The sequence below is a fragment of the Babylonia areolata genome, chromosome 15 (genome assembly GCF_041734735.1).
Source record: "Babylonia areolata isolate BAREFJ2019XMU chromosome 15, ASM4173473v1, whole genome shotgun sequence".
In the NCBI taxonomy this organism is placed as follows: domain Eukaryota; kingdom Metazoa; phylum Mollusca; class Gastropoda; order Neogastropoda; family Buccinidae; genus Babylonia; species Babylonia areolata.
In genome coordinates this window covers 30229170-30242809 of record NC_134890.1, presented here as the reverse complement: position 1 = coordinate 30242809, position 13640 = coordinate 30229170, and the positions used below count along the sequence as shown (strand labels likewise).

The 13640-nt window shown below is 38.6% G+C and overlaps 1 protein-coding gene across 2 annotated transcripts; it reads right to left on the bottom strand.

Moving 5' to 3' along the window:
• Positions 1-13097, bottom strand: LOC143290547 (heterogeneous nuclear ribonucleoprotein A1-like 3). Of its 2 annotated transcripts, XR_013056410.1 has the most exons (11): positions 12998-13097; positions 10543-10739; positions 9998-10118; positions 9399-9609; positions 9017-9085; positions 5846-5902; positions 5226-5297; positions 4764-4856; positions 4066-4250; positions 670-709; positions 1-140 (listed from the first exon to the last, which is right to left on the bottom strand). XR_013056410.1 is itself a non-coding variant. In XM_076600086.1 (10 exons), the coding sequence occupies exons 1-9, from the start codon at positions 13001-13003 to the stop codon at positions 4087-4089; spliced, it is 990 nt and encodes a 329-aa protein (XP_076456201.1). In that variant the 5' UTR covers positions 13004-13097; the 3' UTR covers positions 3104-3631; positions 4066-4086. The 2 variants fall into 2 exon arrangements, 1 of the variants encoding a protein (XP_076456201.1); XM_076600086.1 differs by lacking the exons at positions 1-140; positions 670-709 and adding an exon at positions 3104-3631.
• Between the last annotated feature and the right edge of the window lie 543 nt (positions 13098-13640).

Genomic DNA, 13640 nt, shown 5'->3' with positions numbered 1-13640 from the left:
TTTCCTTTTTATGGTGTTTATTATGTAATTTACAACAAAAAACTGATGAAATGTAAATGAAGCGAAGGATGATGCAGGCAATGTAACTGTCCTCCTCAGGATGTCAGCAGCCTTCAGAACTTGATCGTGTACAGCTCAACCTGCACACACAATACAGCATGTTCTGTTACTGCCTGCTTTGCACAGAATTTGTATTGTGTTACAAAATGGTAACTTATTTTTCACATGATATTGTATCCATGCAAAGGGGGTGGGGGAGGGAATTAAGATCCACAAAGAAAAAAAAAAAAAAAAAAAAAGTTTTCAAACAGTACCCACTTTAGTCCTGATACCAAGTGAAGAAAGTTGGCATTTAACCATGCCACTTTCTCATTCTTTTCCCTCTTGCACCAAAATTATTTCCACATGCAGAAGTCTTCAACATCTTTAAAATAAAACCAAAGCAGATCATTGCCGATGATTTCAAGTGGATGAAAAGCATGCAGAATGAAGAGTGATGTTTACACAAATAACATGTAGCATGTCTGATGCATCAGGATTGTCCAGGTCACCAGGATTATCTGACCCATGATTAGAGCACACAGCAAATATATGTAAAACCTTACTCTGCAAGGAATGGTTCCATTATTTTTTTATCAAAGGGGTGAAAGTTGTTTGATGAGAACATACCTTGCAAGAGATGTTGGCGTGTCGTAATCAAGTTACCAACCTGCAACATAAATTCCCATTATTATCACATTTATTCCATCAATAACCCTTGTCAGTTTTGAATGCTGTATTATCAAGTTGCACAAATATTTAATCCTAGTCTTAGCCATATATATATAGGATCAAAATAACACCCCATTTACCTAATTTTTGGTTAAATCCATCAACCGCCAGATTTTCAGTATTGGTAACGAGCTTTTGCATCAGAATTTATTTTCGCTTTGGTTTCAAGCCCAGTTGCTATGCTGTATAATGCACATACTTCTTCTTTGACCCAGTATTCAACCCAAAATTCAGACAACACACATTGAAACAGCCCCTTATCAGCAATGCACAATCATACAGGCCAAAATTTACCAGCTGTCAATTCACAAATACTTGGGGAAAAAAAACACATACCCCCAATATTCAACTAATTTTCTGCAGGTTTCATTTCTCTGGATTTAGTTATCCCTTGCAAATACTACCACTTATTCCAATTTATCTGACTTGTGTGCCAATCCCTCCCTCCAAGCCGTCATATTACCCTCTGGGTGTGTAGGTAAATCTTAGCCATGATACTGTACAACTGAAACATTTTTATTTGATCAATTGCAGTTTCATTAGAATACTGTTCAAAGGCTGGCTTTGGAACTGCAAATATTTCTTCAGAAGATGTAGCATTTCAAATCATCCAGCGAATTTGGTCTTTTTCAGAAATCAAGTCATCTGCAGTCGACATTCAGCCTATCCAGAACATCTTTACAATATATTTTATGTCCAACTGTTTTTACCACACTGCAACAAGATCTGGAATACCGTTTCTACTATTCTCGTCAAAACCCTTGGCTATCTATTTGCACCAGATGCACCCAACGAAGGGATATCAGTTAAAATCATGTGAAGATCAGAAATACCCAAAACATACTTGTACCGAATAGCAGTTTTAAACTGTACCCCCTACAGGCAAACCAAGACAATGAACAAGTCAGAGACAAATGCACCTACCTAAGAAAGAGGTGAAAACTCTTACCAACCATACGTGGCCTAGCCCTAGACATGGCTAGTCAGAATGTAGTGTAGTGACGGGGTGGCAATCCTCTACTCCTGGCTATTGGAAGGCCCTACGGTATGTCCATAGCTGCCACCAGCAGTCCATACTTACCAAGGCTCATGTCCACACAGTATGTACAAGAAATCCACTCGCGCTATGATACAATTGTCAAAGAATGTCTACTTTCAGCATAGTAAAATCACAAGCTCCAGTACCATCAACTCCCCCCTCTCTGAGGTTAACTTGTACAACTGCATTTCAGAACTGGTCAATACAATTCAGTAGCGCCGTTCAGTGCTATATTTTTAAACACGAGTCTGTTCATGGACAGAACAATGCAAAGTAAAATAAATTTGATATAATTATGTCTAGAGAAAAATCTTGGTCACCCTTCTGATACAAATCTTTCCAAGTAGAAAAAGATTTTCACAAGCTTAAGACAATGCTAGAACACTGGTGCCCACAGGCGAATCCACATTGCTTTTATGTATGATTTATGTGCTGATGGGTATAGAATTATTTACAACTGATCAAAAAGGAATTTATGTGTACTTAAAAGGAATTTGCCTTTTATTTTCAACCTGTCTGAGCTTTAAACGCATATACGAGTTCTTCCAACTTTTTAGTGTGTCCAGTGCAGCACATTCTTCAATTGTTTTGGTAAACTACCATGCTTTTTCTTCAATCTGCGTGCGTGTGTTGTGGTACTGACTTGAAAGGGATGGACATGTCAGCTGAAGCCAATATTTTATAACCCACTGTGCGAGTCTGGTGTGTGCAAAAAGGCAACAGTTGTGCTTTTTGAGTTAGAAGACTGGAAATAGGTTCTATCATTCTGTATTCTACACAATGATTTGTTTCTTCATACCTGAAGCATTTCAAACTATAAAAAAAAGATTACACAAATAAGGCAAAAATAAACATTACAGACATACCTATCAGAATGAACACTTAAACTCTCCATTACAGATGGGCACTTTTTTTTTTTTTTCTGTGGTGAGACCGTGTTAAGTATGGTTTGAATCCTTTATTCTCTATGCATGACTGTGGCATAACTCCCTTGTGTATCTGTGCATAGCAAATATCCACACTGAACAATTATCACATTCATGAATAGTGAAAATTCAAATACTCTCAGCACACATTACTAACAAAGTGAGAGTCACAGGAAGTTGAAGTTGCAAGATTCTCAATGCGTAGAATATGGAATTACAGCCGTGAAGCATACAAGCTTTGCTGAGTGGGTGATTTGTAATTCAGGGTGTGTGCTCCACAATCTTATATGTATTGAATATGTGTAGAATGAATATGCAAACCGTAAGTGCAAAAGTAATGTACAACACTTATAAACTAGTAGGTTGATTTTTTTTTTTTTTTTTACATGTTTTTATTGATCCATAACAGCATGACTGAACAACATATGACAATGATAAAAAAGAAAAGAAAAGAAAAAACCACAAAAAAGCACTAAAATGTCCACTGTTATGAAAAGACAAAATTTCACTTTGCACCGACACTAATGAAATAAAAACGACACATGATGAATATGAACAGAGATGTTACATATATTTCATTGTTCATTTCTGACTCTCTCAGCAAGTCCAGTTTGTTGGGTGTTGAAGGAAGAAATGCAGTGAAAATTCTTGGTTCACTCAGAACCAGTTTAACTTTGCAGCACACACTGATCTGGGCATCCTGTAGAACTAGAACTTAGTTCTACCCTGGTAGCAGCCTTTGTTCCTAGGGTGTGGCGTAACTCTCAGCAGCTGTCCTCTCACCACACCTGCGCTGCTATAGCTTTTAGCTCAAAGCTATCTTAGCCTGCCTGCCTGCCTGTCTTCTCACTGCTCACTTGTTTCTTCTTCAGCGACTCTTACTCAACGAGCCTACCTAGATGGATGAGAAGACAAGTCAACACCTTATTACTTATGCATGGTAACAAAAAAATCAGAACAGTCAACGCAGATCAATGAACTACAGGCTACCTAGACATCAGAATTCCTCCAGTTTTCAATACAACCAAGTAAGAGTTTCATTCAACCAGTCCAGCCTTTCTGAAAAATTCTTACAATTATTGTTTTACTTCTCTATCTGTTGAAGACATGTCTATCTATAATTAGAGAATATTACACAAGTGCTTCAGCTATTACCTATGTAACATGCCTCTATTTCACTGGCCACTTCGATTTATCTGAACTAGGAGACAAAGACCTTCAAAACTTGTAACTTATTGTGAAAGCATTTTGAAAATAAAATCAAATTATTCTTTTGCTTCTGACAAATATCTGCAAATCCTGCCGACAAGGAGTATGCTAAACACTGACCTGAGAGAGTGCTTATTGGGTTTAGCGTCTGCCGTAGCCGCCACCACCGCTGCCATAACCGCCACCGCTGCCGTAACCGCCACCGTAAGGACCTTGGCTGCGACCACCACCATAGCCTCCACTCCTCATGGCACCCCCTCCATAGCCATCCCCATAGTTGGATCCAAAGTTGTTGTTCCAGCCACCTGACATACACAAACAGGTCCTGTACGATTTCATGGCCCCGCATGCGCAACTGGCTAAAATTTTGCTGGGGTTTGTGAATGAATTCAGATTCAGGCAACCTCAGTAAATAAGTGGGTGCAATGGCCAGATAATTAAGGATGGAGAATGGTTGTGCAAATGACTACAGGTAGAACTTGGTCTCTGAGGACAAGGACTGATACTAGTATCTGTACCATGAAATTCTACTTGCATTCTTTTGGCCAGTCAGAATTGGCAACAAATTAGCTATTTTCACAAGTTTGCATCACTACACAATGCAGTTTACTGCAATCACATGGTGGTATGGGTCTGCTTAGCCTCCTTTTGGAATTGATTTTTCAGTTGTGGATACCAAAATGCACGCCAAATGGAATACCAATATTACAAATCGCCAGAATCTCTCTCAAGACAAGGCATAGTACTTCAGCTCTGTGCCGACAATACCTGATAGCAAAACTGTCATCCAAAGTATTTATGATGCTGACAATTTTTACCTCCTTGGCTACTGTAGCTGCCCTGTCCACCATAGCTGTCGTAGCCACCACCGTAACCACCCTGGCTGCTGTAGCCACCACCATAACCACCACCTGAAAACAGACATATTTAACAATCACATACCAAGGCACTAACCTTTGCAGAAGACATACAACATTCATCTTCTAAAAAGAAATACATAGTAAATGTTTGAAAGAAAAGTACCTTTGTTGCTGGGGGATGGGTGGATGGGGGAGACAACGGGGACGGGTATCTTCTTAAAAAAAAAAAACCCAACCAAACAAAAAACAAAACAAACCCAAGAACAAAACCCACCCCACTACATCCAAAGCAACCTCAGCTACATTTACAAATACAAAACAGCTGATGTCTTGATATACTGAGGAACATACAAGAAACTGTTGCTGAAATGGAGCAATGCACCTGCCCAACGTCCTCCAAATAATCAAAAACAGACTCGCCTCCATAACTGCTGCCATTTCCATAGCCACCACTACCATAACCGCCACCACTGCTGTAATCCTGGCGACCACCTGCAACATCAAATTTACAATGTATAAACCAGTGACTCAAACAAGTATTATAATTATGTTTAACTGTTCAAGTTTTTCTACCAGTTATTTTGGAACAGTATTTTCTTTCTGTGTTTTTCAGTTACCAACACAAATGACTCTTGAAATGGAGACTGAACAAAATGTGTATTATGCATAAAAATCCTTGGTTTATCACATATGGACTATTTGCCCATCAAAATGGAATTCGAAATGAGACCGTGTGAACACAAAGGAAATTGTGTATTATGAACAAGAATGCTTGGTTTATTACACACGTAAACTTGGTTATTTTCTTGGCTGTAATATTTTGTTCTGTCACCCAAGGGAGGATATTAGCCACAGCTACTTTCTATTTCTCTGCATTGTAGAATAGTAGTTTGGAAAGGAATCAAGACCCCTGCAAGAGTCGGTACCAGTGGGTCACTGAAATGTGTAATTATATATATATATATATATATTGCTCAAACAGAGTGAAATCCAGGCTGGTCAGAGCAAGATTTATGTATCTCAATTATCAGACAACCCACCTCTTCCACCACGGCCACCGCCACGACCTCCACGGCCACCACCTCGGGGTCCATTGTCTGAAACAGTAAATTCTAATTAGTTTCTAATTCTTTAATTACTTTCTGCTCCCTAACCAAAACCAACAAACAAAAAACTAACCCCCCCTCCAAAAACAAACCCACCAACAAACAAAAACAAACCCTACACCACCAAGGGAACTAAATCCCATATAAGGAAAGTAATTCCTCACTGAACTCACTAAACAAACCAAATAAGGCCTCTATTTCTTTTGCTGCAGAAAATGTCAGTTTTACACAAAAGTAAACCGGGAACATAATTGTGACAAATGTTAGCAGTTCACTTGAGAATCTTTGATGACATAACTAAGCACCTCAATACAACGAATCAAACAGGTGCTCTAGATTTCTCTAAAGCCTTTGACACAATATCAAAAGACTATCATCGAAGCACTAGGTATTTTCAACTTTGGCCCAATATTTAAGAATGTTGTTTCTACTGTAATGAAAAACACGCAAAGTTGTGTTCATAATGGTGGATGGCTATCTGATTGGATTCCAACAGAACGAGGAATCAGACAGGGATGCCCACTAAGTCCCCTTCTTTTCGTACTAGCAGTAGAAATATTGGCAATTAGAATTAGAAATGATAAAGAGATTCGAGGAATTGAATTGACGCCATTAGGAGGCATGTGCAACGAAAGCAACACCTCTAAAATAAAACAGTTTGCAGATGATACAACATTAACTCTAAAAAAAAAAACGAACAAGACATTCGGATAGCTACAGACATTTTATCTCAGTTTTAAGAATACTCAGGTCTGAAATTAAGCAAATCAGAGGGAATGTGGCTGGGGTCAAGAAAGCATGAAACAGGCAACATAAATAGCATTCCCATGAGACCATTAACACACTTATGTACGGGTTTTTGTGGGAAAAAAAAGTTAATAAAAAAGCTTTTGAAAAAATAAAAAGAGGCGTCCTCAGCCTTGACAAAGATGATGGTGGCTTGAATATGATCAACATCGAACACCAGTAGCAAATGTTCCTGGTCAAATGGGCAGCTATACTTCTCAGAGAGACAAAAGCGCTTGGAGCATTCTTGCAAGACAAAATATGTCACCTTTCAAGGACAGTTATTGCAGTTTTAACTGTAATATTTTACCTAAAGACATTAAAAAGCTGGGAAATGTTAAGTCATTCTTCTGGAGAGAGGTAATAAAAGCAGTAGCTGTTCTTAAGACCGATGGGCACTGACCTGGGCCTTTTTTAATACAATGCCATCATAAACGTAATACCGCAACAATGTTAACAGCATCTATCCAACGATGCCCACAAAGAGGACCCCCCCAAAGACATTGCAACAACAGAGGGATACCTCACTACGTCATCTAACAAATCCGAAAACACTTTGCCCTCAAACCATGAAATATGTGCAACACAATTTTGGAAGCGCAAACTAGACATCAATATCAAAGACTATTTCAACCTAGCTTATGAACGCACAAATGATCCCGTCTGAGAATACTCCACTTAAAATTTATCCGCAACATTTACCCAACGAATATTCTGCTTGCAAAAATGGGGGTGTCAAACAAGTGCAACTGGTATCAAGAAACTGATTACATTGAACACGCCTTTTACTCTTGCCCCAAACTATCCGACTTTTGGAAACATGTGAAGCAGTTCATTCTCTCCTGTTACAATACACTGATCCCTGTGAATGAAAAAGTAGCGTTGTTTGGTACAACGAAAATGGATATCCCAGATCATGAAAGAGAGAGGGAGAGAGACAGAGAAAAAAAAATCAACACGACTGTGTTGATAGCAAAACTATTTCTAAATTCAAATATGTTAAGTGTAAGAATCTATCTTATCTTTGAAACCCAGCTCAAATTACGTAACGTAATCTATGTCTACCAAGATACCCGAGCACTTATATGGATCCATAAAAAACCCTCAAGTGGTCAATTTAAATGTACATTTAAAAACGTTCCGTAAAGCTGATGCTTCCAGAGAGAGAAAGTGAATGAGATCGTGTCTACCTCGCCTCTTTCACACATTGTGCATGAAACTACCCTGTACGTGATTTTGTATGTTGCATGGCCTTGACAATGTTTGAGCATGACAATGGTAAGAGGACAGATTACAGGGGGAAGACGGAGAAAAACAGAAAAAAAAAAGTGATAAATGATTACATATACATAAAATCCAATATGTTCTGGGAAAAGTCAAGCTGTATTGCAAAGACTAGCATCTTCATTCATGATCCACAACTCCCATGTTCACTCATCTTTTGTACAAAAGTGGAATTTTATGTGTATGGCCGTTTTTACCCTGCTATGTAGGCAGCCATACTCCATTTACAGAGAGGTGTGTGTGCGCGCCCGTGTGTGCACGCTGGGCATGTTATTTCCATAACCCAGGGAACGCTGACATGGATTACAGGACCTTAAACATCTGCTTACGTATACACATGGAGGAGGTATATGTGTAGTGAAAGGGGGTGTAGGCACTATCTGGTCTGCACATATGTTGAACTGGGAGATAAGAAAAAATCTCCACCCTTCACCCACCAGATGTTAACACTCGACTATTGCGCCCGTCGCAAAGATTATGAAAACCCAACTTTCATTGAGAGCTCTGTGTGTGCGCGCGCGCTTTATTTTTCTTTCTCTAAATACAAAGCTACAAATATTGATATCTCATAATAACACACTTCATTGAAGGCATGTCTAATCGATCATTCTCAGCCATTTTTGTCCCCCAAAGATATCAACTTTTAAAATTCATAGCTCAGAAACTTCGTAAATGACCCACTTACTTCAAACTTTAGTACTTCCAATCTAGGTCCATAATGGGATTGCTTAATGCGAAAGTAGAGGTAAATGAACACTCAATCGGGCCATAACCAGCAATTCAGGGATTTAATAGGGCACTACCGTAGGCCATATCGGGCGATTTAGGGGGCAGAGGATTAAAAGCAATTTCTTCCTTTCAGCCACCTGATCATACAAGCCATCTGGGGATTAAGCCCCAACTTGCTTGCACCAATGGAATCCTGCTATCTTCACATAAACACAATTCATGTTAGATATGCAAGATCCTGGTTTGATCAACAGCATTGGCAATTTTGTTCACATGTAAACAACATGCAGCTCAGACAAAACTTACCCATGTCAGTTTTGGACTGTGCTTTCTTAACTTCCACTTGACGTCCATTCAGCTCATGACGTTTCTTCACTGAAAACAAATTAGCCAGACTATGAATAATTCAGCAAAATAACCAGATCTTAAAAAGCTATGGCAAAGAAGATTTCTGATCAAAAAAACATTTGAAGTCAAAACTTAAACCACCTCCAATGGAAGCTCAATATGATCTGCAGCAAATTAGACAAGTGAGGGCCAGCTCGAACACATAGCTTTGGTGAAAACAGCATCTTTCCAAACATTGTCTTACTACCCTGCTACTACACAAATGTCTGGTAAAGAGGTGAGGTAAAATTATTCAACTGCTTTTCTATATTTAAACAAGAAAGCTAAAATTCATACTCACAGACAGCTTTATCAACACTGTCATGGTCATCAAAGGTAACGAAGCAGAACCCCCTGGTTTTGCCAGTGTTTTTATCTGTGATGAGGTCAACCTGAGTGATTTCGCCAAAACTGCTGAATGTTTCTCGGATCATGTCCTCTGTTGTGTCGTCTTTCACACCACCAACAAACATTTTCTTCACAGACTGTTGAGATTCTGAACGGCCAGATTCCTGAAGAGCAGAATGAACATATTGCCATAGTGCACAGAACCCATAAGGGGGGTGTGGGTGGGAGAGAAATGGTATTCACAGACACATCAAATTCCACACATTTCTCTGGTGTTCCTGCCATTATATGGCATTAAAAAAACCAACAACAAAACAAACCCCAACAAACTTTTGTCATCTTTTAACCATTTCTTTGCATTCAACAATAACATACAGCCATCATACATTGTAAGCTGCTTGTAGTAACTTGCGGCTAAATCAAAGCAGTTATTTTAGAACACTCACCCACAAATAAAATGCTCTGGAGCTTATCACAAAGGGTCGAGTTCATCTTTTAAAGCATGGTGGAAAGATTTTAACTTGTTGAAAGACTCCGGGCGGGTTTACTTACCTCTCTAGGCATTGCTCTTTTTGTGTCGACTTCCCTGTTGTCAATTTTATGTGGTCTGTTTGCTTGAGCCTGGTCAATGGACTCTGCTTCTTTGTATGTGATAAAACCAAAGCCCCTGGATCTGAAACAAACCAACCATTTTTCTTGACATTCTCATGTATGTGCATCTCTTATGAAAATCTGAAGCACACTGCTGGTAAATCTTTCAAGCCTGTAGAGCACACACGCAAAAGGAAGCAAGTGGATATAGGTATGTACTTTTTAATTACTTGTGACTGGAAGCACAAAACTGCTTTTCAACAAGCTAAAGCTACGGTTATATTCACAATCATCCACTATAATACATTCAAAAACTTTCCAAGTTTGTTTATTTTCCAAAAAAGAAAGAAAAAAAGGAGCACACACTACGACTGCAGTTTATCTATCTCAACATAGAACGCTCTGCTCAGGATACCCAATACATTATCAGTTATCAAGCCCAGAAAGACATTATCCCTAGACCTATCAATGTTTAAACACTCATCACAAAGTGTTAATGCGCTCACCTTTTTGACTGGGGGTCACGCATCACAACACAGTCCACAATCTCTCCCCAGGTTTCAAAATGGCTGCGCAGACTGTCTTCATCTGTCTCGTAACTCAGACCTCCAATGAACAGTTTGCGGAACTGCTCTGCATTGGGGTCCAATTCACCGCTTCCACCATAATCCCGGCGACCGCCGCCACGTCCTCCACCTCGGAACTGTACCGATAAAAAGCCATGACAATCTACACCTGACAAGTATCAGAGAGAGAGAGAGAGAAAAAAAAAGATAAACAAAAACAATGATTTATGAATACTAAAAAAAGATAAAAACAATGATTTATGAATACTTTTCGATTATAAAGCTATACTTTCCTCCCTTGATTTTGTGACCTACACACACATTCCTTAGTGGATAAAATGAAATATTCTACCTAAAATTACGTTTAAATAACATACTTATAATTATGTGACCTGGTTGGAAACAATTTGGAGAAAAAAAATCGATACGAAAAAACTTAACCATATGAAATGCACAGGAACAGGAGTCATGATGGCTGCCGGAAAAAGAGGGTGCTAGTCAGGGGGGCAAAGGGGAGGTTACCTACTTCAAACAATGTTCAGTTCTGTATTTGTCTTGGATCTTGGGCACTGACATCTTTCATCCCAAAGACCAATACCAAAGGTGATACACACACACACACAAAAAAAAAGCCCATCCTGCTATAGACCCCTGTAGAGCTGCGGCTATCGTGAATCTGGTGTATGCACAACTGACTTTCATCCCAAATGTGAGCAACACCAAAGGTGACTGACAGAGACAAAAGCAAGCATGTGTGACTTCAACACTGTGCCTCTTGAACCTAATACCGGGTAGTTAAAATTGTTCTCACGCGAAAGGAATAAGGATTCATTTGATGAACTTTCACTTGCTTATTTTACGACCAGAACAAGAATTTCTGATTTGCATGTGATCATACCCAGCCACTTTCACCAGTCCACAGAATACAACTCTCACAGGGGGTTGGGGTGGGGGGAAACAACAACAAAGAAAAAAGATCGAGCTTTTTGTGCTTATTGGAATCTCAAACGTTTCAATTCACAGTCTGAACATAATCACTGTGATGTTAGATGCAAGTGGGGCATGATGAGCACAACTTTTCCTCCCAAAAGATCACCAGGTGAAATCTGCCGATTGTGGATATATATAATACAGACATACATACATATAATTTGTGAATTCATTATAAGTGTTTCATCCCTAAACAGCCAACAGTCATTTCATCTTCCACATCTGCATGATACCTATTAACTCATTATTTCTCTGTTTTACAGATGACTGAAAGGTGCATTGCACAAGCAAAACTTCATGGATTTCAGTTTGCTGTCCTCTATTTCTTCAGGTAATAGCTTCCATTGCTACAACTATACAGTGTACAATTAAGAGCCTACTGTTTCCAAATTGTCTTGTTTGCCTTTGTTGCTTGCATATTTGTAGAGCCAATCATCTTTATTTTGAGTCTGAATAGAAGGTGATTGGCTTCACCTACATTTCTTCCCATCCACTTCTTGCAGAGTGTCCACGCTTTCTGTACAGGACCCATTCTAAGGAGAAATATTGTGGGTATTGCCAGGTGATCATGTGCAGCTGAACACGGACTTCATGATACTGTTATCATTGAGGATTTGTACAGAGGCAGATTCAGTACATGATGGGTTGCTAATTCTTCAGTGTTCCATATTGGTGGGTTGGTAATAAACTTTAAAATGTCACCAGTGGTACTTTCACAGTAATCTAAAAAAAAAACAAAAACCGACCCCCCTTTGGCCATATACATCTTGGTCATTCATTCTGCTCTTGATCTAAATAACTTGTGACCGTCTATATAGATCCTTATATACTGGTTCACCTTCAGAGTTATTCTCAACTTACTGACCAAAGCAGTGGCTGAGTACTATCATTACCAAATTCCCCGAGATTGGATTAAAAGATCTGATTGCAAATAATAAAACAAAATAAACTTTATAATGTAATGATGTAAAAATTGTAGGCTAGGTGAAATCATTTTGAATACAACAAGCATGAACAGTTCAGTTACATTATTCGTGGTGAAACAATGGCACACAAAATCTTCCAATGCCTTTGTCTACTAATCCCGACGAAGAATTATTTACTTCTTTTCATTTTCTGTAGGAACCATCACATCAAAACTTAAATTTTTCATTTGAATTTCGATCGCATAATTTCTTCACAAAACTGCAAAAATCAATGTGAATCACTGAAGGCCCGGTGGTTTCCGCATTTTACATAGAATTAAAGATGGAGCCGGCAAGAATTAACCGGTCTCTGATGATAAATATATACACCAACGCCAAACTCTTCCCCGTACACACAATATTTACACAAACAATAAACATGACTCCGTAGGATCAAAATAAACTAATAACACATAAAAGATACAAAAAAGTGTACTTACAGGCATTATTTTTGCTGTTTTGAGATTGGTGACCACACACGCGTCCGACTCGAGCAAGGTTGAATGTGGAAAGAACGCAGTTGTGGCTCGGCCAATGAAATGCGATATTTAGGAAGGGAAATCACGTGGTTCTAGCGCATGTGCAAAGGGCACCAGTCGTCTTGGACAAACACCTACTGCGGAAAAGTCATAAAAGTGGTGTACTCCTTGCCCTCTGTCCCGCCTTTGTCAAAAAAGAAATAATACTGCTACTACTACTACGACTGTGCTAATAATGATAATAATAATGATGATAATAATAATAATAATAATAATAATAATAATAAATACATGAAATTAAAAAAAAGGAAAAATGAGGTTGACAACCTTTAGAAACAGAATAATTTGTGATCTAGTTCTTTTCACAATAGCAATTCTAGAAGAAAGAAAGAAAGAAAGAAAGAAACAACAACAACAAAACCAACAACAAACAAACAGACAAACAAATACCCCCCAAAAAAACAAAAAACAAAAGAAAAAAAAACAAAAAAAAAAAAAAAAAAAAAAAAAAAAAAAAAACACAACAACCTGAAAACAAAAAACAAAACAACAACAACAACAACAACTACACAACAACGAGAACCGACGAGCCAAAAATAAGTTA